This window comes from Festucalex cinctus, chromosome 19 (assembly GCF_051991245.1).
Source record: "Festucalex cinctus isolate MCC-2025b chromosome 19, RoL_Fcin_1.0, whole genome shotgun sequence".
NCBI classification, from domain to species: Eukaryota; Metazoa; Chordata; class Actinopteri; order Syngnathiformes; family Syngnathidae; genus Festucalex; species Festucalex cinctus.
In genome coordinates this window covers 3496766-3521529 of record NC_135429.1, presented here as the reverse complement: position 1 = coordinate 3521529, position 24764 = coordinate 3496766, and the positions used below count along the sequence as shown (strand labels likewise).

Genomic DNA, 24764 nt, shown 5'->3' with positions numbered 1-24764 from the left:
CCACCACTTATAGACAAACTATTTCCTACGCCCGTCACCATGACAACACACACAAACATAAAATATGATGTAAATGCACACACACACACACACACGCCTATATTTCCACGTTGTTGTTTTTTTCAAGATAAAAAGCAGTGCTGGAGGGAAGCGTGGGTTTTATTCATCAGTTAAATGACCAGCAGGCAGCGCTTAGCTTAGCTTAGCTAGCACGTGCGTGCGGACGGCGTTACGACAAACATGCGTGAGAGGTCACATGATCTGAAGGTCACCCTGAGCTTCTCTGGAGGTCAAAGTTCATTTGAAATGCAAAATGTGGTGACACACTTTTAAAAATCATCATTACATACAAAAAAAAACTTGTCCTGTTGCATTAGCATTAGCATCCAAGAGATAGCGATCATGTGACTTGAGAGCAAATGAAAAAAAAAATGCTCCAATGACAAGTCAGGAAGTGGTCACATGACGTGGAAAGAGGAAATCCTCCAGTGCGTCCGAATGTGATGTCGTCGCTCAGTGTCACATGATGGTGATGTCATCATGCAAGTCACGTGACACACAAGCAAGAAAAGGCGACCGCCGATGCGCAAGGGGAATGCTGGCAATCAAAAAAAAAAAAAAAAAATGGACTTGTTGACTTGTAAGGGATTGTGGGAAATGGAGTCCAGTGGCGATATCGGCGACGTCACTTGTTTCCGGCGGGTTCGCTCTAGTTGATCAGTCTGAGTTGGTTGGTTCATGTTGGCGCACGGGTGGGATCAAACACAAAAGGCGCGAGTCTTCGGGGAAGGGATTGCGCCACCTACAGGCAATGCAGAGAAGAACAATCAGAAGGAGGAGGAGGGACAGGAAAGAAGAGAGAAAAAGATGAGACGAAAAAGAAGAAGAGATGAAGAGAAGATGGAGAAGAAGATATGTGGTGGTGCTTTTACCCGGCTATAAAAGGCTGTTTCTGCCGTTCATGTTTGGACATTTGGACCTCATCTGCTCCTGAACGGACCCCGACTGCGCACGCACGCACACACACACACACACACACACACACACACAGAGCGGGAGATCAGTCAGTCAGGGATTGCGTATTTGTCGCCCGTTTGTCCGCTTTTGTCCCTACGGGCTGCAGTCCGTCGGCCATCTCTCCCGAGCCGATGTGCGTCAGGTGGATGAAGTTGGTCGGCTCGCCGATCATGCTGCGGTCGATCTTCCGACGCCTCCTCTTCTACACACAAAACGTTAATTTCGTCAAGAAAAACCAAATGAAAGTAATTTCGTCAACACACATTTTCACGTGGGACAGACAGGAAGTGAATTCACGGTGAAAGGTTAAAAAAAAAAAAAAAAAAAAAAAAGTAAATTATAGTTAGAATTTAATATGAATCCAACGACTCTAATGCGACTGCTAGCTAATGCTAGCTAACTTACTAGCTCATAGCATGGAGCCATAGTAGCCACTTGCTGATATACAGTCATTGTGTGTCAAGTTGTTTTGCATCAAAAAGATGCAGAACATTTTATATGAAATAGTCCTGAAAATATTCAATATAATCTGCTGACAGGGTTAGGGTTAACCCTGAAATTTAACATTAATCCAACAGCTATAACGTTCCAACAATAATGTTAATACTACTCCGAAGTGCTAACTAATGCTAGCTAACTTACTAGCTCATAGCATGGAACATTTGATGTGAAATATTTACGAAAAGGTTCACTATAATCTGCTGACAGGGTTAGGGTTAACCCTGAAATTTAACATTAATACAACAGCTATAACGTTCCAAAAATAATATTAATGCTACTCCTAAGTGCTAACTAATGCCAGCTAACTTACTAGCTCATAGCATGGAGCAAATAGTAGCCACTTGTTGATATACTGTCATTGCGTGTCAAGTTGCTCTTCATCAAAAAATCTGAGACAATTTGATGTAAAATAGTTCCGAAAAGGTTCAATATAATCTGCTAAAAAGAAAAACAAAACATATATACAGGGATAAAAGAAAACTGAGGCTACATTTTAAAATGGCAAATAAAATGAACACTAACACACAAACACACAGGTGAGCAAAGTGTTGGAACACGTTGGCATAGCGGGTGTGTTGCGTCATCGGCAAAGACAAAAAACGGGCGCGTCTCGAAGGTGTGACTCGCATTGGCGTGGCGTTTTGCGCTTTTGTCCGTGTTTTTTTTTTTTTCATTTTATGTACAAGATTAAAAAAAAAAAAAACATCACGCCAAGTATTGTGTAATAATAATAATTCAAATAAAACTATATTATTTATATAACTACCATCCATCATCCATATTTAATTCTATTTATATTGTATTTATTTCCACATTTATTTGTTGTTTTTATTGCCATTTATATTATTTTTTTTGCATTTATTTTTTTTAATTGTATTTTTTTAGATCCATTTTTATTTTTACTTTATTTTTTATTTTGAAACATTTTTTTCCCCCAATTTGAATTTTTTTTTTATTTTTTATTTTTTTTTAATTTGGCTAGTTTTTGTGAACTCTAATAACCTTGCTGTCCAGTCACGTCGTTAGCTGTACGTCAGTCGCGAATCATGGCGACCATTCTCGTCAATGTGACTAACAGGGATGAAGAAGGAAAAAAAAAAGGTTTGCTTTTCCCGCCCGGTAACACAAAAGGAAACTCACTTCGAGTGCATTGTTGCAGTGTCACAATGGCACAAAGAGAAAAGTCTAAAAATAAACACGCTGTTGGCGTCAGCTTCCTGTCAGTCCTTTCACAATAATGAGCGTCATCATTGTCGCAAGTTTTTTTTCCTCCCCACATTCGAAAAAAAAGTTAGCGTCACTAGCTGGCGACCAGTCTCCCGTTTGTCCCGATGAGGCCCCTGTTGCCGCTTGGCTAACAAAAAGGCGCGCGTCTCACCGGCGGCGCTTTGGCGACGACGCAGCAGGCCATCTTGTGCCAGAATTCGCTCATGCCGACGGCCACTGCCGCCGCCCTGCTGGCCAGGACCAGGAAGTGCAGCCCTGGCGGCTTAATCTGGAATCATCCGGATGGGGAACGCGTCCGTGGCGGACCTGCAAAAACACAACAACATAGTCAACATTTTCACAATACGATATGCGATACAAGGCTGATGATATGACGATACCGCCATTAGCGATATTTTGCTCAGGTCATAAAGCTACGATAATCTACGATAAAACTATTCAGGACAAAATTATGTTTTGTTTTTAGTAAGAAAATTGTTTATTGTTGTACCATCTTCTTGTGTCTTCTTCACAGTCAGTAATAATATTAATAATAATAATAATAATAATAATAATAATAATAATAGACACCTCTAATATATAATAAATAAAAACAAAGCTGATGAGTCTTCTTTTCCCGGCCACTCTTATGAGGCGCTCCCCCTAGTGGCCCGCTAAGTAATTGCTCAACAAGTCATCAACAATGGAGCAGTTATAGTGGCTGTATATTAACTACAAATATTGCCATACTTGGCGTAGGCGTATCGATAGTCTATTGGGAGACAAAGTATCATGATTTTTCGCAATATCGATATATCGTCCTATATGAAATGATGTTGAGATTTGCCTCTGTAGAAATCAAGTGAATTGAACCGTTTGACCACCCAATGGATGTTCCCTTCCTCAATTTTTGCGCTTTGCAGCAATTTTGGCAGACGGCGCGGCGAAGGTTAGCGAGCGTCGGCCGGTCGGTCGGATAAGGCAGGAATGCGCCAGGCAGCAACAAGCAGCGTCACGCTCGTTCGACAGGAATGTTGCCGGGGAACGCCGCGGGGATGACGAGCGCGCCTGCAACCCCGTCTGATTGAGACACTCGCTGCCCGCCGCTTTAGGGGGCGGGGTCATGTGATCATCGTCACATGTGTGTGTTCTTTATGGGGTCTTAAAAGGAGGAATTGATGTGATTTCAAGGCCTTGACGTCTCCTCCGATAAACATTCCAGAAATGTGACGGATGATGACAGTCTGAAAGGAATCATTGTGAACCTGCGTGCGAAGGTTAAACCCACTTGATTACACAATAAACAAACGCGGGGGTTCAAAGGTCAAGCAGAAACGTCCTCCCAGTCACACCTCCCCCAACCACCACCACCGTGCTTCCTGTTCCCGAGCGTGTCCGTGGAAGGAGAAGTTAAAATGGAAAAACACACTGGACAACCTACACGCGGGGGTCGCTGCGGTAACAGTCAACAAAAGGAAAATAAGGCACAAGCGGGACGACGCAAACAGTTTACAAGCACAACACCGCCACATAAACATACAATTTCAATTTCCAAGTCACGCAAGCATGGTGCTACATGGTGCAAATGTTAGCAGTGCAAAGCTGCAAGCTAACAAATGAAGGCTAGGCAGTTTGCCCATGGGTGCCACGCTAAGCTAACAAATGTTAGCTGTGCAATGCTACATGCTAACAAATCAAAATAAACCATTTAGCCCACTGGTGCGACATGCTAAAAATGGAAGATGAACCATTTAGCCCCACAGGTGCGACACTCACAAATGTTAGCTGTGCAATGCTACATGCTAACAAATGAAGATTAACTATGTAGCCCACGGCGTGACGCTAACCAATGTTAGCTGTGCAATGCTACATGCGAACAAATGAAGATTAACCATTTAGCCCACGGGTGCAACGCTAACAAATGTTAGCCATGCAATGCTACATTAGATTAACCATGCTACAGATGTTACAAAGCAATTTATATTTGAGCATTTTCTGCACTGTGAGTTTGAAATCGCATCCTGTTTTTTCAATAAGTTTTTTTTTTTTTTTTTTAATCTAACTCAATGCCAAAAATAATTGACAGATTTATTACTAAAATAACTGTCAGTTGCAATCATTTTTTTTAGGGATTTATCAGTAAGTAATCCATCAATTGATTTATTTTAAATGATAAAAAATAAATCAATTTGCACATGCATATCTGATTAAATGAAGTGCTGTATTAACAACATTAATATGAGAAATAATACTTTGATTATTTTTGCCAGAATTCCGCACATAAAACCTTTTAAAGCGGGTCATGTTCATTTTCAAAAACTTAAATGCGGTGCATCAGCATGCATACGATGACGTGACCGACTATGGCTCCGCCCCCTCGCCCAAATATGGTCTGCACTTTACTTGAACTCGTTTCAAACTTGCAGCAGGCTCAAAAGTCACCATTTTGCCAGACGTGAGACAAAATTTTGATTTCCAACTGTCCCCCCCGAACTTGAGTCTGGCGTTTTTGACCAAACAAAAAAAAACGACCGACACTTTTTGCTGTGTGACAAGCAAACGGTTCCAAGAGCTGCCAAAATGACGAGCTGTCAATCATTAACGCCTTCGAACGGTTCCCTTCATCATAACTTTGACACATTCCAGGAAGCAGAAGGAAAAAAAACAAGAGCACCAAGCTCACCTGACTCAAGAAGAAACAGACGGAACTCTTGATGTGACTTGACGCCCAACTCGTCTCTCTTGTCCAACTGATGTTCAAGAGGCTTTCTTCAGTGGGCTTTTTTTTTTTTTTTTTTGCCTTTTTGAGGCGCGGCCCCCAAGAAGGAAGTCCCACCTCCCGGTTCCCGCCCAAGCGAAGCGGACCGACGCCGACGTCGCCCCCTGCCGACACTTTATGATCAACGCAGCAGGATTCCAAGCCAAAAAGATCGTCGGTGACGTCAGCATTTCATGTGGGCAAACGCAAAGGCGCCTCATCACGTTAAAATGAACAAAAGGATAAATGAATAAATAAATGATAGCCTGCCATTTTGACGAAAGGCCATGCGGCTGTTCTGGACATGCGTAGTTTCCATTTCAGTAAAAAAATATATAAAAATACACCGGAAACAACCAATACACATAAAAGTAAGAGTATAATTGTACAGAATGACGACAGAAGGGAAGTAAAAGAGTACAATTCGTTATCATTACTATATTTATATTTAAATTCAGCTAAATTCTAATAGCGATATAGTAAGCATGATTTAAAGTTGCACTGCTGGAATGTGAATACCTTTTCTACTTAAATGCCGTACCGGAAGTAGTGGCGTTTGTCCACGTGAACTTGACTCCGTTGCACACCAAAGCTCATCTCCAACCTGCCCTCCACTGTAGCATCTTCTCTCTCTTCATCACTTCATCCGTCAGGAAAGGAGACAAAACAGCAAACAACCAGTCTCTTAAATTTGCACACCGGAAGCAGGTGATTTCATGTTTTATTTTTACTCTGAAATGGATTAATTCGGGCCTTTTTCCGCAGACAAACATCCGCGTTTCATTCATTGTTCAAATGCTCGACAAAAATAGATATAATATATCGCGTTCTGCTCGTTGACATCAAAGATAGAAATGAAATAATAAAAGTGAGCATGGTGACATGAAATGGACGACATTCGTAGCTTATTTGTTGTCATTATCAGGCCAACGCCTTAAAATCAGCACGAGATGCTCGCGGCAACAACGGAAATGACGTCTGATTGATTGATTGATTTCTTATCGTCATGATGAACAGTTTTCCACTCGTGAGCAAATAAATCCGTGTCCTATACATCTTGCAGCTGCTGGCTTCTTGCTGCGGCGTCCATTTTGATTTTTAAATGAATAAATAAATAAATATGACAAATGCGAGCAGCACATTTCACTGGCGGTTAGCCAAACCGCCTCACAGTCAAGCAGTTCTGAGTTTGAATCTTGTCTTGTCTCTATAATCCTCTTAATTGTGCGAGTTTCCATTTTCCTCCCACTTGACGGAAACCCAGGGCTGGACGGGCCATCTGGCATACAGGGCAGATGCCTGGTGGGCCAGCCTCTTTTGGTCACCGATGCAGTGCTTTTCAATGATGATTTTTCCTCCATTTTACTCCAAAAGACTGGCCCACAATTTAGAGGGACTAGTCCGGTAATCCAGTTCGAATACAGATTACAAACTGAAACATCATCAGTAAAAGTCATCTTTTTTTTTTGTGCCAGTCCAGCCCTGTAGAAACATGTTAACTTGATTGAAAATGAAATTGTCCATTATGTATTAAACGCAGCGGGAATGCACTTTTTCTTGAACCCTGTTGCATGGCAACCATTCAGGGCTTATACGCAAGCTTTCCAGCTGACGACCCGCGACCGCTCGGCTGTGTTGCAGGTGCGTCGCGATGGAGAAATCGAGCAGCCAGTACGACTCGTTCCTGTTCTGGAGACAACCCATCCCGGCCCTGGACCTTTCCGAGCTGCGGGACCTCGGCTTGTTGCTTGACGCTCCTCGGATCCAAGCCAGAGAGGAGCTGATTGGACGGGATGAGCATGTGAGTGGGCGGGGCTAAAGATTGCACCCATAGGAGTGGTAGATTTCGCAATGTTTTCGATACACACTTCCTCAGTACGCTTTTGGGGCACAATTTTGGTACAGTTGATAAATGCTGCCATCTAGTGGACGAGCATTTAATTGTCCTGCCTGTCATTATGCGTCATGAGCATAGGAAAGACATTGGCAGCAAATCGTTTCAAGACCAAATGACGTGAAATTGAACACATTTTTCACACAACGAGCGAATGAGGTTGGGAATCGCTGCATGCGGGGGTCAAAGGTCACACATGTTTGCAATGACAACGCGTTGCGTTGCAGGAGGAAGAGCTGAGCGAGTTCTCGTCCTTCAACTACTGGAGGAATCCGATCGCCGACGTGGACGCGCTGCTGGCCGACCTCAACCTGCTGCTCTGAGCCCCGCCCCTCTGACCTTAACTCCCGTCCCTCTCCTTCCCCATATAAGGCATGATTAGTAAAGGTGCGGTGGTGTGGTGATGACACTTTAAGTTGCTTCAGCCTGCAAAATTGCTAAATTATTTTTATTTTTTAAAAGCAAAACTCAGTTGCCATATTAATATATTTGAAGCTGTATGTTATTTATTTCCTGCTGCTGATGTGGTGTTTCAATATGGACAAGAGAAACATTTTTTTTTTCTTCTGAATATACACCAACAATGTCAATAATTAAATGGATTTCCTTTTACTGCAACGGTGCATCTTCATTCAATGAACTCGTCATTTTTCATCCAATATGGACACCTCCGAGTTCAACCTATCCAGTTTCACGGATGCTCTAATCAGGTAACTTTCTTTTGCAACAAATGTGATTTCTCTGAAAAATGATCAAGTGACGCTAAAATTTTACTTCCAGTCATGTGTTTTGTTTTTTAATGAGAAAATTAGCACGCTATAACATAGGGTAATGACTAGGGGTACCTCTCGATATGCGATACAAGGCTCACAATAACGATTATCTTACCATAAGACGATACCGCGATTATCGATATATTGCTCAGGTCATAAATCCACAATAAAACTAACCATGAGGATGACTTAATATCTTGCATTCTATTGTTGGAGAATCATCAGCATGTAAATGACGAAAGGGCTTGTGGGTAGACAATACACACACACACACACAAAAGTGTTGGAAACATTCATTGTAGTTTATAGCTCAGGAGTGCGGAAAAAGGTTGCAAAGTCACTGAATTCAAATTTTTAATCGTTTTAAGACATAACATGACAGAGCACAAGCTTAACATGACAAAAAAAGGCACAATACCTGTTTTGTTTATTAGCTATTGGAAAGGTTGACATTACAAGCAAAGCATCACTTGAACAGATATTTTTATTATTATTATTTTAGCCTTCAAACACAACATCTGGCTTTAATTCGTTTTCTTTTCCTTTTTTTTTTTTTTTTTTTGCTGTTGACGGAAGGACTAAATCGTTGCTGTGATGGACAACACCCGGACGCTGGTCTGAGGTCAGCTTTTAGAGAGAGGCCACAACGCGCTCATCAGTGTCTTCACCTAACAACTGATCTGCAGTCAGCATGAGTGTCAACAGAAAGCCCGCCGTTTTAAGACCACTTTTATGAGACTCTTGAGCACGACGGGCCATTTTAAATTCGGGATGCGTTCTCTGGCAGACTAGGAAAAGGCGAGGGTCTACATACAAAGGAGGTAATCCAAGTCTGGTCACTCATGCTACGGCTAAAAGCTAGTCGTTAGCAAGTTCCTTCAAGTTAAACGTAGTTGGCGTCCAAAAGTCCTTGTCGTGAATTTCAAAATAAGATCCATCATGGAATACAGAGTATTTATCGATATTAACGAGTAATACAAAAGACGTAATAGTTAAATACACGGTAAAAATAAATCGAGTGCGTTTTAAATATCGCTTTTTACGTCGTAACGTGAGAATTCAAAACGCGTCAGATACTTTTAATTTGGATGCTCCGCTCACAACATCCGGGCATATTTCAGCCGTCTCCGTCTTACTTTGGGCCAGTAAACAATTTTTTTCTGGCGGATGCAAGCATACGTTGCGGATGCCGAAAGCTCCACATTTGAAAAGTGGAAATTAACATTTGCCACTTTATTCGTCTAACTGTGCTCGGTGGCAACACATAGACGCGCGCGGAAGCGCTTTTGCCGTGTTGAGCTCGCTCTCGCTAGCTTGCTAACATTAGCAGACGACACCCGCCCCGTAGACTGCCAACAAACCTGGACGCGGTAAGTCACTTGTCGTCCCGCCGGGGAATAAAAAGCACTTTTGCCGCTCGCCTTCAACCAGCATCCGTTCACCGGATGATGTTGTTGCCGGTGAAGCCTCGCCGCGGAACGTCCCGCAAAGCCGCCTCGACGTTGCGCGCTCGAAGAGAAGCTAGTTAACCGGATGTGGAAGTAGTTTTTTCTCGGCGTGGTAAAATAGGAAATTTCTCGCTGACTTCCCCCGGAAAACCAACAACTTTATATCGAACGGTTTCCTGTCCGTCGTACACTACATATTCGGAGCTGTATAAATGCATTTAGGTGATTTGTAATTAATAAGTGAGGAGTGGGGGGGAATACGTGGCACATGGCGGACTCTTTTCTGTACAACAGGCGCGTAAAATGGCTTCTCGGCCCCGGCTAGAAAAGCTTCGTCTTTCCTCACCGCACAAAATGGTTGTGCGCCGGCTTCCATTATCGGACGCCGCCACCCCGCTAGCTTCGTTGCTAACTTTTTCTCTTTCAAAGTTACGCTTCCGTTTCTGCCATTAAAGAAAGAAAACACGAAGCTCTTATTCAAGGTTACTCAAAGTTTTTTTCTGTTGTACCAGACCGACGTCTCTACATGCTCAAATGAATAGTTGGTTATTAAAAATATATATTTTTTTAATCAAACATTTTGTTTCCCTCTTGAAATTCAAAAATCACATGCAATCTGTAGTTCCCCACAAGGTGGCGCTTTTTGATGTCTTTTGTTATAAATGGAAGCCCGTTCAGAACACCACAAGAGGGGAAAACGTGCAAAATAGGGACCATAAAAACTTAGACATTGATACTAGGACTGTAACTAATAAATACTTTAAGATTTTTTTTTTTTTAACTTTGCTAGATTTGATGATTTTATTGTTTTACTCACTGTAATTTGTTTTAACCCACATCTTAGCACTGAGACTTCTTTGTAAAGTGCATTATAAATTCAATGTTTTATTATGATTATTATTATCCATCCATCCATTTTCTTGACCGCTTATTCCTCACAAGGGTCGCGGGGGCTGCTGGCGCCTATCTCAGCTGGCTCTGGGCAGTAGGCGGGGGACACCCTGGACTGGTTGCCAACCAATCGCAGGGCACACAGAGACGAACAACCATCCACACTCACACGCACACCTAGGGACAATTCGGAGCGCCCAATTAACCTGCCATGCATGTCTTTGGAATGTGGGAGGAGACCGGAGTACCCGGAGAAGACCCACGCGGGCACGGGGAGAACATGCAAACTCCACCCAGGAAGGTCCGAGCCTGGACTCGAACCGGAGACATTATTATTATTATTATTATTATTATTATTAATTGATTAATCATCTGATTAACCACTATAAAATCAATAAAAATATGTGCTAAATAATAATAATAAATAAATAATAAAGCCATAATAATAATATAATATAATAATATAAATAAATATAACATAGAAACATAATATAATATATAAATACATAATATTATATATAAACAAATAATAATAATAATAGCAAAAAATAAATAATAATAATAAAAATAATAATAATAATAATAATAATAATTAAGCTGATGAGTCTTCTTCGCTTGAAGACTTGCATCCATTTCCCTGCCACTCATATGAGGCGCTCCCCCGAGTGTCCCGCCAAGTAATTGCTCAATAAGTCATGCACAATGGAGCTGTTATAGTGGCTGTATACAGATGTGCTGCTTTTAATATCGTGACGTGACGACGACGATATATTGTGGCACTTTTAAGATAGCAATATCACGATATTGCTGTTATCGTTACATCCCGACCGTTTAGTGAGGACAATTTCATTTACTCATCCATTTTGACAAGATTGTTCTATCTTTAGATTTTAAAGGTCACTTAAATGCAGAATTACCCAATCTTTTTTTTTTTTTTGCCTCCATCTCCAATCAGCTGAAAATGTCAATGTCATGATTGAATCTAGACAATTGCTTGTTGAAGAAATGTGAGGTGAACGTTTGAATGACGGCGTCTGCAGTGTGTGTTTTTGTGTGTGCGTCAGATGTCGCTGGTGGACCTGGGCAAGCGTCTGCTGGAGGCGGCGCGTAAAGGTCTGGACGACGAGGTGAGGAACCTGATGGCCAACGGTGCTCCGTTCACCACCGACTGGGTGAGTGTGGCCGTCGCCGAGGGGGGGTGGAGTCGTTGACACAAAGCGCATTAACCAGGTGACAACCGCCCTGCCCGATCCGCACAGCTGGGGACGTCCCCGCTCCACCTGGCCGCCCAGCACGGCCACTACTCCACCGCCGACGTCCTGCTGCGAGCGGGCGTCAGTCGCGACGCCCGCACCAAAGTGGACCGCACGCCTTTGCACATGGCGGCCGCCGAGGGCCACGCCGTCATCGTGGAGCTGCTGGTCAGGGTGAGAGGAGCGCTCGCAACTTCGGAGAACTCGGGATGGGAGACGTCCCCTTCAACGGGTCCTCCCGATTCATGACATTTTTAATAGGAATGTAACGATATCCAAACATCATGATACGATATTATCACAATATTGTGGGGAGGTTGGTGATATTTAAAAAAGGTCGCAATATTGTAAAAAAAGAAGGAAAAAAAGCACAATATTGTGCTTTTGTACATAACAACAATGTTATATTATGATTAATATTATGTTTTATTAGTATTATGTTATTATTTTATGTTAATGCACGCACACATTGAGCTCCTCCACATATTGACTCACTCAGAGCGGCGCCGACATCAACGCCAAAGACATGCTGAAGATGACGGCGCTGCACTGGGCGGCGCAGCACGGCCACCACGGAGTGGTGGACACGCTCATCAAGCACGGCGCCGACGTGCACGCGCTCAGCAAGTTCGACAAAACGCCATTCGACATCGCCGTCGACATCCAGAACACGGAGCTCATGCTGCTGCTGCAGGTTCGACAAGGAGCGCACGCGTTTGCAACTCACCTGTTTCACGTCACGCTGAAGGGTTGCCTCACCCATGGTTTTTTTTTTTCTTTCTTTTTTCCCGTGCACAGGAGGGCATGCAGAACCAAGTGAACATGAACCCGGTCAGCGTAAATGTGGAGTCCAGCAACCAGCCGCAGTTCATCATCCAGGGCATCCCGTCCATACCGGGGGGCGTGGTCAACCTAGCCGACCTGCTCAGCAAGGCCGGCACCGGTACGCACGCACACGCCATCGTTTGGCTCTTTTATTTTTTTACATTTTTTTTAATTTTTTTTTTATTTATGATCATATCATTTCACAAGTCATCGAAAAAACTTCAAGCTGTTTTTGGCCATTCAAAGCTGAAGTTTCGTGTCAAAGGGAAACATTGGAAAAAAAAAAAATGTTTGCCTTCATTGAGCCATTTTCAACGGTAAAAAGTATTTTGTCTATAATTTATGTGGTAACTTCATTATTTCTCACGTACAATTAATACCTTTAAAAAAGTAATTTTTCTACTTGCTGTCGATTGATGAGAACATCACCTGTGTGACGGCCAATCATGCCTCAGTTTATTGACCAAACCCAGAAAACAGGTGAGCCATGATTGACCGTTACTACTTCTTCAGCACAGGTTATGTCATCATCAGTTGACAGTAAGTAGAAAAAATACTTTTTCAAGGTATTCATTGTACTTGAAAATTTACCCCATTCATTATAGACAAAATATGAACTTTTCACTGCTGAAAATGGTTCAATGAGTCAAGTATCCCTTTAAGTTGAAGTGACAGTGTGTAGATGTTTTATGCCATCTCGTGGTGTCCTAATAGAATGTAACCACCTAAGTTGGACATTTGTGAAGTCCTTCTTTGGGTATCCGTATTAGAAAGATGGCGAGCAAACATGTCAGTCTCCTGTAAGACAAAGTTAGCGAATTACTATGGCCATTATATTGAGAAAAAAAATGTACGTTAATGTGATAAAATACATATATATATATATTTTTTTTATTTATTTATCTCTCGAACCTTATGTCCGACCGAGGATATACGGGCATCCGCCGATTCGTCTCGACGAGATCTTTCCAACGGTGTCTGTCCCGTCGCTGCACGTCATTGCATTCCGAAGATTGAATATATATATATATACTGTGCTGTATAACAAGTCAATTAAAAAAAAACAACACACACTTTTAATGGAAAAAAAAGTCTGTAAAAAAGAAACAGAAATGATGAATGAAAAAGCATTCATAATAAAGTAAAAATCACACCAAAACGAAAAAACATATAAACGAAAAAGTATATATCATTAACGAGATTGTTTTTATTTTTTTTAATGAAGGCGAATTTCCATAATAGAGGGTATATTTTGGAATGTAACACCCGCTTATAAACGAGAGAAGACTGCCGCGCTACTTTTTTTTTTTTTTTTCCTTGCAGGAGACTCTGAAGAAGCCATGGCCGCCAACGCCCTGGACAGCAACATCCAGCACGCCGCCGTGGTCAATGAGAGCGGCCAGCGGGTCATCACCATCGTCACCGACCAACACGGGAACCTGCAGACCGCCGGCGGCATGACGCAACCCTTCTTCGTCACCATGCAGCACGGGCAGCAAAGTAGGGCTCGCTCACTCACTCGCTCGGTCAAAGCAAGAAACAGGACTTGAGTCAGTGATAATTTCGTGGACGAAATATGTTTGTCATCATTTTCGTAGCGAAAACGAAACTTCGATCCAATCATTGAGACGGTAACGACAACTAAAATGGACTGACGCTTTCATCAAAACGAAACACAATAGTATCAGTATCGTAGCATTAACTTAAAATTAGCATGCTAACATTAGCATTAGCATACTAACTTAGTTATTGCTAACTTAGGATACTAATATGATAAGTTAGCGTTTCCATGCTAATTTAAGATTAGTATTAGCATGCTAAGCTAACTTAGCATTGGCATTAGCATGCTAAGTTAGCATTGCCATTACCATTCTAAGCTAACTTACATTGCTAACTTAGTATTATCATTAGTATACTAACTTAGCATTACCATTAACATGCTAACTTAGATTTAGCATGTTAACTTAGCGTTTCTAAAGTGTGAAATTTTCAAGTTTTTTTTTTTCTCAGCATGTTGCCCCCGCCCTCGAAACAAAAAATACTTACACGTGGCCCTAATACGCCGTCATAGTTTCAGCCGTTTTGAACCCGGATTTTATTTTATTTTTTTAAACGGCGGTCTCCCTTGAAAGCGTGTGTCCGTGTGTGTGTTCCCACAGTGCTGGCAGTGCCCGCCAACAGCGTGACAACAGAAGAGGTGGTGACGGATGAGTCGCAGACGCCTCCCTCCCGGAAGAGGAAGTTAGAGGTGGCCAGCAATCACAACGACGCCGGCGAGACGGTGAGTGGCCAACAACGCATGCTGCTGATTTTGCGGTCACCCGTGTCGCAGATCGCCGTGCCGTGAGCGAGCGATCATCAGATGATGGGCCAGCGGAGATGATGATGATGATGATGATGATCCAGATCCAGGTTGTCTCAATTGTATGGAGGACCAAAACTGCCATAATTCTAAATAAATAAATAAAAAAATGACTAAAAAGTGAAAGTAAGACCGGATCTAAAAATATATATCTCATTTGAAAATTATATAAAAAAATAAATAAATATTAATGGATATAAAAAGGAACAAAAAATATATATACACATAAATAAATACATTTGTATTTTAAGTTTTGACTTAAATTGAATTGAATTGTCATTTTACAATGCACATCCTATTGAACTTAAAATAAAAGCATTCAGCGAATGCTTTTATTTGTGTGGGGACTGTGTTGTATTTTACAGTTTTACAAATGTGCATAATTTCACAAGTTACTTCATGTTAAAAATTAGGCAGCTCCTAATGTTAAAAGAAAAATGTACTGAGCTGTCTTAGAAATGCAATTATGCCATGTTGTAGTGACAGAAAAATGACCAACACAAATCTGTCACACTTGGGTTTGTTTTTTACAGTACAGTACATATTTTTATTTTTTTTATTTACTTTTCTATTGAATTATGAAATTACTGTATCAATGACTAAAAAACAAAACTATATTTAAATCAAGGGGGAAAAATTGTACATTTTATTGTAAATTTAGACATAAATTGAGATATAAAATGTGCGATTAATCGTCAGTTAATTATTGAAATGTGATTAATTGGGATGGAAAATTTTAATCATATTTATATATATATATATATATATATATATATATATATATATATATATATATATATATAAATTTGTATTTAATTTTTGAATTACATTATTTTATATCCGTTTTTATTTTCACTTTTAGTCATTTATTTAGTCTATTTATTTTGTCATTTATTTATTTAGTCATTTATGTATTTAATTTTTTAGTTACTTTTTTAGTCATTTATTTATTTTAAATAATATTTTGGCAGTTTTTTATGGAGGGCCGAAACTGCCAAAATTCAAAATAAATAAATGACTAAATAAATAAATGACTGAAAGTGAAAATAAAAACTGATATAAATTTTTTTCCAAAAATTATATCCAAAAAAAGAATATAAATGGAAATTTGTATTTAATTTTTTAATTATATATTTTTAGATCCATTTTTATTTTCACTTTTATTTATTTATTTATTGAGTCTAGAAAATGGATGCATGCATGACGGTCTATGCTAGGTGGAACATTTTCGCTATTCACCACTAGATGGCGCAATTGGCCGGTTGCCATGCATGCGAGATGTGAGTGCATCAGCTTTGTGGTCCATTTAACAGGTGCTCATGAGTTCAGCAGACTTTACACCGTACTTTTCGTGACATTTTTCTTTGATTTCTTCTTCTGTGAGTTTGTCAGATACGCACCTTGGATCAATAAAAGTTTGGAAACATGTTGCATGACAATAGTGTTTAAGAAAGACACAAATTTGTTGACAGAAAGTTAAGAAGACATTTGTATTTGTTTAAAAAAATAAATAAAAATCACTGAAGTACTCAGTGTGACGAAGACACCAGTTTTAATAATGTGTTTCAGTGATGGTTAAAAAAAAACATCAGTTTATGTCTTGAGTAGTTTTAGTATCGTAGATTATCATGGATTTATGACCTGACCAATATATTGATATTGGCGGTATCATCATTATGAAAAGGTGGCGCTTCATTTGGCGTTGATCACAAAATTTGACCCGCAAGCCGACAATATGATAGCCCCAATTTTTTTTTTTTTGTGAATTGTCGTGTACAAGGAGCGCTTTGACGCCATTATGCTGATACGCAGGAGCTGCTGCAGAGGCAGCTGCAGGAGGCCAACCGGAAGGCGCAGGAATACCGGCAGCAGCTGATGCGCAAGGAGCAGGAGGCCGAGGAGTACCGCATCAAACTGGAGGCCATGGCCCAGAGCCAGGCCACGGGGGCGGGCGCCAACGCCAGCCCCGAGGAGGTAGTGGGCGGCGACGAAGACGAGGCTGTGACGGCTGTTGCGGGCCCGGCGGAGGACGAGAGCGAGCTGGTGGTGCTGCAGGAGGGCGGCATCATCATGGAGGGCGACGAGGGCCGGGTCACGCTGGTGGAGACGGCCGGACAAGCCGCCGGGGTCAGCTCCTAACGCACGACTAGCCCCGCCCCCAACGGGAGGAGAGACGGACTCAACACGGACTGGACATGACGCCGTTGTCCCGGCAAGCTCTTCGTCGCTCGCATCACTTCCTGTTTCTCTGCTTTTGCTTCCTTTTGCTTTTTCTTCATTTTCCAATCACTTCGTTTTGTTTCCCGGGACGGGAATGATTTTTTTGGCATACAAGCACACGCGACGTTTTTTGCCCAAAACTGGTTGCGGCGGAAATCATTTCCCATCTTAAGTGATTTCACGTTCATAGTTACGGAAGCGTATTGCGGTCACTTGGTAAAACAAACAAAAAAAACTCCAGTTTTTCTGACTAATTGGGGGAGGTATATATATATATATATATATATATATATATATATATATATATATATATATATATTTCTGTTTTATTGAATATTTTTTTCTATCATAAAAAAAATATTCAGAAAAACAGGAGGAAAAATTACTCAGAAAAACATTGTTAATTTGATTATTAAAAAAAAAAAATTGGGTAAATGCAAACCTTTAGTGGTCTTTCGACAGAAAGCTCATTAAGCTCATCTGCTTATTATAGACAGACATTCAATAATTACTTTTAAACATTGTTGGACTTTGGTAGCTGTAAACATCCATGAAAACTTTTCCGCTTGGAATATTACGTGGCAGTCTTTTAGGTGATGAAGGTACCACATGCTTTCAATTCTGCCAAATTTAATGTTTTGAACAGGTCAATCCGTCAATTCTTCATTCCTGTGCATACCGTCTACTGTTTTTTATTTTTGCCAATTTATGTGCAAGGTGTCAATTGAATGTACAAATTGATAATGAAGATGAACGCGAAAATGTCATTTTATAATTTGACAGTCTCCCTTATGAGTTTTACAAATTCCAGACTTAATTATTGGCTTTGCTGCAGTTGCGATGTGAAGCAGATCCGACCCTGCAGTGTGAGATGCTACAAGCACGATGATTCGTACAAGTGGACACCAAAAAAAGAGAAAAACTAACTGTGCCCTCCTTCCACCCTCATCTTTCCTGTGAGTTGTTTGATATACAGTGTAGATATATATTTTTTGAATAAACTCAGCGGAGCAACCTTTTTCAATGTACAGTACATATAAAGTTGTATTTTTTGTTTTGTTTTTAACTGTACCTGGATGCCTCACCATGTTGACGATAGCAATTCTAATCTGACGAATAAAAACACTTGTTTTATTTTCGAATGTAACAACTGACCTTGTTGAAGTTGTTCAATTGTAGCAATAAATTGACAATAACAGGAAATCCTTCACTCAAGCCTCAATCGGGGTAGACCGATGCCTCATTCCGCCAATCAGAGAACGAGGCCGAACGAGCGCCATTTTAGTCCCGCCCACTTACAATATGTGACGCTTTCTATCGAATGTATTGACGCGAGCGGGGCTTTCTCCGCATAGTCCTCGAGTATAAAGACATTCCCCACTCTCGGTGGCTCCCGTTCGGCCGTTACAAGCGCACCGAGGACGATTATTTGATTCCAAAAAACAACAAGCGGACCCCCACGAGGTCTACGCAACCACTCGGTTTGGGACGACGAGGCCTCCCCGCTTCTTTGGATTAAGGCAGATCAGCCTCGACTGACACGTCTCGCCGTCCAATGGGCATCGCGGCTGAGGCGCGTGGCCAATCACGTGCGGCGGGAGGCGGGTCCGGGGCGGAGGGGGCAGGACGCGAGGTATCATGGAGGATCAGTGAGCAAACTGTGGCCATCAAGAGACGAGCAAGCGTCGCTCTTGTCCCGCGGACTTTTCTTCTCACTTTTTTGGCCGACTGACTTGCTCCCTTTTCGTCGACATAATTTCACGATGGACATGAAGAAGAGGATCACTTTGGAGCTGCGGAACCGAGACCCGGCGGAGGTGAGTGGGCACCATTGAGCCACTTTTGGGGGAGGATGTGCGAGCGAGGAGGGGGTCGGCAGCGGATCGAACGAGCTGAGCTCCGCGAAGTCCGCACTCCGCCCGCCAACTCTGCTTTCACACACTTGCCCAAGTGCGCCCGTCTGCTCGAACGGAGTCGCGGAGGTGCTACGGCTGCGGTGGTGAAGCGGGAACCCCGGGTCGGTGGAAACGTCGGCGGCTCGCGCGGTCCGTCTGTCCACCCGCCCCTCCTCCTCCTCCACCACCCCCAAACCCCTCGCTCGTCTTTCGCCGACAAAATGGTGCTTGAACCAACAACTTTTAACCATTGCCTGTTAGCAGCGACTTTTTTCTTTTGGTTTCCATTAAAAACAACATTCGGTCCTTTTTTTTTTCTTTGTAGCGCGGGCTTCCGTCATGAAACACCACGACGACGACATTTTCAAGTTGGACGCGACCATTTTGTGTGTGTTTGGTCGTCGTCGGAGGTGGAAAAAAGTCGAGCCCGGTGTACAGTGATGACCTTTAAGGGATGTGCGAGGCCAAATGAGACGAGCCCCCTTTTCCCGACATTTTGAAACTCTGGCGAGTGACGTCACTAGAGCACAAAAATGTGGCTTTATTTGAAACACGACCATTAAAAAAAAAAAAAAAAACACTGCGACGAGTCACAGGACCGTAGCCTCCCTAGTAACGCGACGACCGAGTCACGAATACTGTAAAACGAGGACTATCTTGTGTTCCCCCCTCGGGCGGCAAACGTGACGACGGCCAGCGACTCAAAATGGAGGAACGTTTACTCGTCTATGGCGGATTAACGCGCTCCACTTCCGACCGACAAAAGTGCCCGCTAGCACGTTAGCTGTCCCCCGGCTAGCCTGTCGGCGTGGCGTCGCCGAGCTTTTGCGAGCGTTCGCTCAACTCGGCCCACTGGTTCGGTTCGGTCGGCGACCTCCACGCGTGGCGTCGTCCTCTTTTATGGGGCAGACATTTTGTAGGCTGCGCGTGCACGTTCGGCCGGTTATATAAGTGCCCATACTGGCCTGGCGCGTGCACGCACGTACACGCTTTTGGGGGTGGGGGAAGTCACCGGCTGCGTGCGCGCGCACACGCCCACGCTGGTCGCCATTCATGTGTGCGGGCTTGGAACGCTCGTGCACCCGCACGCATACAGTAAACAAGGACGTCAACTCCAATTACAAGGCAGTTCGTAAATTGTGACACATAAATGTACAGTGTACGTGTGTGTGTGAATTTGTGTTTTATATAAGAAAATTAACAATCGAGTATGAAATGAATCATTATTTTTGATAACTACTGCTCACATTCATACAGACCTAAAACGGGTATCAGACTGCCCTCAGGTGGTCAAGATGTGCACAGCAGAAGGAGCGTCTGAAGCGTGTTTGTGCGTTGCGAAGAAACGGGACAATTTGACCAGACGTTATTTATTTATTTATTTATTTATTTATTTTACATTTATTTTTATTTTTTTGCTTTTTCAGGTGGCCGAGATGGTGGTGGACAACAGCCGGTCCGTGAGTGGTGAAGTGGAAGGTCTCTCGGATAAGTTTGTCGAGCTGGAGGTCCTCAGTATGGTCAACGTCGGCCTCAACTCGCTGGCCAAGCTGCCCTCTCTGCCCAAACTACGCAAGGTGACGCGCGTCGTCACCTGACTCGCGTCTGCATGACGTTCTCATGTTATGAAATAGGCCGGAATTCTTGATCGTTCTTTTCAATGTTCAACGCTTTCTCTCTCTCTCCTTCCCAGCTGGAGCTGAGTGAAAACAACCTGTCGGATTCTTTCGAGACGTTGTCAGAAAAATGTCCCAACCTGATCTACCTCAACCTGAGCAGCAACATGATTAAGGAGCTGAGCGATGTGGAGGCGCTGGTCGGTACACGTCGGTCTTCATTTTGTCTGCCATTTTGAAATTTCTTCTCAGTTGGAGTCCTAGTTTTTATCACAGTTAGTCAACCTCATCCCATTCATGAATTCATTCATTCATTAGTCAATTTTAGTCTTTTATTTTAGTCCAAGAAAACATAATTATATTTGACAGGTTTTTTTTACTAAAACTTGACAATGTTTATAGTCAGGACAATCCTGACTAAACCCCTGTATGTTTTTTTGTCAGCAGATTGTATTGAATCTGATCTAAAAGTATTTCACATCAAATTTTCTCATCTTTTTTGATGAAAAACAACTTGACACACAATTACAGTGGCTACTATAGCTACATGCTAGTAAGCTAGCCAGCATGAGTTAGCGGTCGCATTAACATTGTTGTAACGTTATAGCCGTTGGATTCATGTTAAGTTATAACTATAATTTTAGAGCTGTGCAATTAATCGAAATTCAATTACAGTTTCAATTATTACACTCCACAATTACAAAATCATCAGCATCAAATGCTTGGTCAATGGGTTGTGGAATCATAAACACCCACTAACTATGGCCAGCAGATGGAAGCATGGTATCTTTTTTTTTTTTTTTTTTTTCAATGGGCTGCTGGTGTATGAAATTACAATGACACCTGGCGAAATCTGATGAAATGGAACGTTTTTCAAGGATATGTGAATGATCAAAGCCTTTGTCACATTAAAGTTTTTTTTGATAATGTGTGGCAGTAAAAGAGTTAAATGCTAACACAATGTAAAACATATGCTAACATCAATTAGCATTGAAGTCCAGTTAGCCGTCTAAACTCACAAATATGTCTTTAAACCTCATTGCTAACCATTTTGAGCTCGGTGCTGCCCAGTTGTGGCGCAAGGCGGTACTACACTGCCCAAACTTAAACCTTACCTGTTGTTGACTGTTTTTCTGCAGCAAGACCTGAAGAGCCTCCAGAGTCTGGACCTGCTGAACTGCGAGATCACGTCTATGAAAGAGTACCGCGCCTGCGTGTTTGAGCTCCTGCCTCAAGTCACCTACCTGGACGGCTTCGACCGGGGGGAGAACGAGGCGCCCGACTCGGAGGCCTACGACGAAGGTGAGCGACGGCGGCGTCGACGTGCGGGCGTGACGTCGACGCTTGTGTTTTTGGCGCCGCAGACGAGGACGGCGAGGACGGGGCGGGGCCGACGGGCGACTACGACGATGAGGACGACGAAGACGAGGAGGAGGAGGATGGCTCGGAGGGAGGAGAGGTGGGGCTGAGCGTGCGTGGGAAGAGGGCCACGCATCAGGTGGGCAACGCTGGCGTCGGGACTGTCGTCATTGTCACGCTGACGTTAGACTCCTCCCATTAGTGTCCTCATATGTGCGTGTTTGTGTGTGCTATATTGTGCATACGTATGCGTGCCTTTAACTTTTTTGCACGCTTGTGCTCAGGAGGAGGAAGAAGACGAAGACGAGGATGACTATGGCGAGGAGGAGGAAGAGGAAGGTGAGTGCCGCGTAAGAGGGCGGGCCCCCGGCGAGCCAATCGATCAATAACCACGTTTGCCTGTCGGTGGCGCAGACGAGCGAGCGGACGCTCAGGGACAGAAGAGGAAGCGAGACGCGGAGGACGATGGCGAGGACGACGACGACGATGACGAGGATGACTAGCTCGCCGTGCTGGCGTCGCGTGTGCGTGCGTGCGTGTCCCGTCCTACGCTAGACGTCGGCCCCTCAAGCCCCACCCATCTCCGTCAAATAAGGGTTGCAAAGGTTTCGGTGGAGGGACATTTCCGTGGGAAATCATCCAAATAGGAAACTTTTCATGGGAATTAAGTTGATTCATAGGTTTATTATTATTATTATTATTATTATTATTATTATTTTATTTTTATTTTATTTTTTATTAGTAACATGAGTAGTTGCCAATCTTAAAAATGTAAAAGCACTCGTAAAGATAGCAAATCTTACGAGAGATGTTTTTGTTGCCGTTTAAGGCCAAAGCAGTTGTGGATTTACTTTGGCGACCTCTTGTGGCGTTGATAGGCAATTGCAAACCTTTTTAGGAGTGGCGTCAAAAATAAACGGTACATTTTTGATCCTCGCTAAAAGGACTTGACAAAGAAAATAAAATAAAAAACTTGACAAGCAATTGATGAATTAGGCGAAACAGTAATATGCCCATTTTGTTGTTATTATTATTATTATTATTATTATTATTATTATGTAATGTAGTTTCTACCAAATGTGACCCTAGAATGATCATGGAAAATTACTACAAAATTTTCACAAATTTTTTTAATGAAATGTTCCGATTCTGGAATTCCTCTGAAATGTTTTACCCATGTCTTTCATTTCTACAAAAAAATTTCAGGGATATTCTTATAATTTCATGTCAACAAAAAATGTGCAATTATACAAAATGTGCAAACACATTTTCAACTTTTTACACAATTTTCACTAGCCCTGAAAATTGATGGATTAGCAAAATTGTCAAGATTATCCGATTATTGATGGTCTAATTTTGACAAGTTGCCCCAAAAATTCATATTTCCACAAAATGTTGACAAAAAAAAAAATCTTCAAGACTGGCAAAACAGTTTATCAAGCGCCTCAACTGGCTCTAATTTAATGGCCCCAAGATGCCATGAGGTTCGAAATATTAGTCTGAATTATGAAAACAACAAATAAGTCCACTTTAAAGCAATTAATGGAAGAGAGATGATAAAAATACAAAATTGCTGAATCGGTGAATTATGAATGCCACACTGCAGATATTAAGTTCCCTGTTGGGAGAAACCGTCAATTGTATAGTGTTATTATTATTATTATTTGTAATGAATGGCGTTAATTCCCATGTAAAGTTTTCAGTTTTTATCAACTTGATTTGCAACCCTCCTTTACTTCCCGTTTTGTTCGCAACGCAGCTGAACTCCAAAGCGGTCGCCACACGCAAGATGGTGGCCCACGTTGGCTTTGGGATCCTTTTGGGACTTTTTTTTTTTTTTTTTTTTTTTTGCCGAGTCACCCAACCAATCGGGACTCTTCATCGATCCTTGCTTTTTGTTCATTCGTGACGACATTGCCAGTTTTTAAAGGACGCATTAATAGTAATAAATAAAAAAAAAAAAATGACTTTTTGAGCACAAAAAGTCGTCTGATGTTTGAAGACTTGGATTTTTTTTTTCTTCTTCTTCCCAACACAAACCAAAGTCGGCGCTTCACTTTAGAGCGCCCCCTTCAGGACTCATTGTGTTTGTGGATCAGGATCTTCCTCCGTTTTAGCCCGATGATCACATGACTCTCCTGCCCCGCCCACTTTTTAGAAATATGCAGACCACCATATGCTCGGCCTCCATCTCTTCTTATACTTATTATTCTTCCTTGTGTGTGTGTGCGTGTGTTTTATTGTAGCTTTTTACACACTCTGTGACTTTTTTTTGTGTGAATTTATTATTTTTTTTTTCTTTTTGGTCAAGTGATGTGAAGTATTCCAATAAAGTTGAGTCCAGTCGCTGCAGAGCATTGTGGGATAAGGGAAGTCAACATTTTTAAAAGAATTGACAAGAAGCAATATTTCTAGATTTCTACAAAGATAAGGTTGCTTTATTGTGGTCGCTCGAGTAATTAATTTACCTCTTAATTTGTTGGGAAGCGGTGGAAGCTCAACGGCTTTTTTTTTTTTTTTTCTGTTTCTGTCACTGACATCAAAATAAATGTGTGTGTTTGCCGCTTTAAACATTTATTAAAAATATGAAATATTTGTGTACATAAATTTTTATGCTCTTCAGGTCTCATAGAAAATGGAAATAAAGTTGTTTTAGTGGACTTTTGATGTGGCTTTTACTGTGTTCAGCGGATGCTAATGTTGGCGTGAGGACGTGAGTGCAAAGGTTTCCCTCTGGGAGGCGCTA

At 42.1% G+C, this 24764-nt stretch overlaps 4 protein-coding genes across 9 annotated transcripts; 3 read left to right on the top strand and 1 right to left on the bottom strand.

Moving 5' to 3' along the window:
• Positions 1 to 141: 141 nt before the first annotated feature.
• On the bottom strand, positions 142 to 6118 carry cdc42se1 (CDC42 small effector 1). Of its 2 annotated transcripts, none has more exons than XM_077507753.1 (5): positions 6024 to 6118; positions 2897 to 3051; positions 1115 to 1219; positions 933 to 1005; positions 142 to 802 (listed from the first exon to the last, which is right to left on the bottom strand). In XM_077507753.1, exons 2-4 carry the CDS (start codon positions 2948 to 2950, stop codon positions 937 to 939), a joined length of 228 nt encoding a protein of 75 aa, XP_077363879.1. In that variant the 5' UTR covers positions 2951 to 3051; positions 6024 to 6118; the 3' UTR covers positions 142 to 802; positions 933 to 936. The 2 variants fall into 2 exon arrangements, with proteins under 2 accessions (XP_077363879.1, XP_077363878.1); XM_077507752.1 differs by lacking the exon at positions 6024 to 6118 and adding an exon at positions 5408 to 5560.
• Positions 6027 to 7994, top strand: mllt11 (MLLT11 transcription factor 7 cofactor). The gene is made up of 3 exons (XM_077507751.1): positions 6027 to 6190; positions 7124 to 7283; positions 7604 to 7994. Exons 2-3 carry the CDS (start codon positions 7134 to 7136, stop codon positions 7697 to 7699), a joined length of 246 nt encoding a protein of 81 aa, XP_077363877.1. The 5' UTR covers positions 6027 to 6190; positions 7124 to 7133; the 3' UTR covers positions 7700 to 7994.
• An 841-nt stretch (positions 7995 to 8835) lies between these two features.
• Positions 8836 to 18181, top strand: gabpb2a (GA binding protein transcription factor subunit beta 2a). Of its 4 annotated transcripts, none has more exons than XM_077506627.1 (8): positions 8836 to 8970; positions 11553 to 11660; positions 11748 to 11915; positions 12241 to 12435; positions 12540 to 12684; positions 13890 to 14066; positions 14726 to 14847; positions 16741 to 18181. In XM_077506627.1, exons 2-8 carry the CDS (start codon positions 11553 to 11555, stop codon positions 17065 to 17067), a joined length of 1242 nt encoding a protein of 413 aa, XP_077362753.1. In that variant the 5' UTR covers positions 8836 to 8970; the 3' UTR covers positions 17068 to 18181. The 4 variants fall into 4 exon arrangements, with proteins under 4 accessions (XP_077362753.1, XP_077362752.1, XP_077362751.1 ...); XM_077506626.1 differs by lacking the exon at positions 8836 to 8970 and adding an exon at positions 9119 to 9819; XM_077506625.1 differs by lacking the exon at positions 8836 to 8970 and adding an exon at positions 9120 to 9519.
• Positions 18182 to 18750: 569 nt separating this feature from the next.
• Positions 18751 to 24678, top strand: LOC144007207 (acidic leucine-rich nuclear phosphoprotein 32 family member D-like). 2 transcript variants are annotated; one of them, XM_077506631.1, is made up of 7 exons: positions 18751 to 18965; positions 20471 to 20620; positions 20737 to 20859; positions 21799 to 21961; positions 22024 to 22157; positions 22303 to 22357; positions 22433 to 24678. In XM_077506631.1, exons 1-7 carry the CDS (start codon positions 18912 to 18914, stop codon positions 22519 to 22521), a joined length of 768 nt encoding a protein of 255 aa, XP_077362757.1. In that variant the 5' UTR covers positions 18751 to 18911; the 3' UTR covers positions 22522 to 24678. The 2 variants fall into 2 exon arrangements, with proteins under 2 accessions (XP_077362757.1, XP_077362756.1); XM_077506630.1 differs by lacking the exon at positions 18751 to 18965 and adding an exon at positions 18980 to 19165.
• The last annotated feature ends 86 nt before the right edge of the window (positions 24679 to 24764 follow it).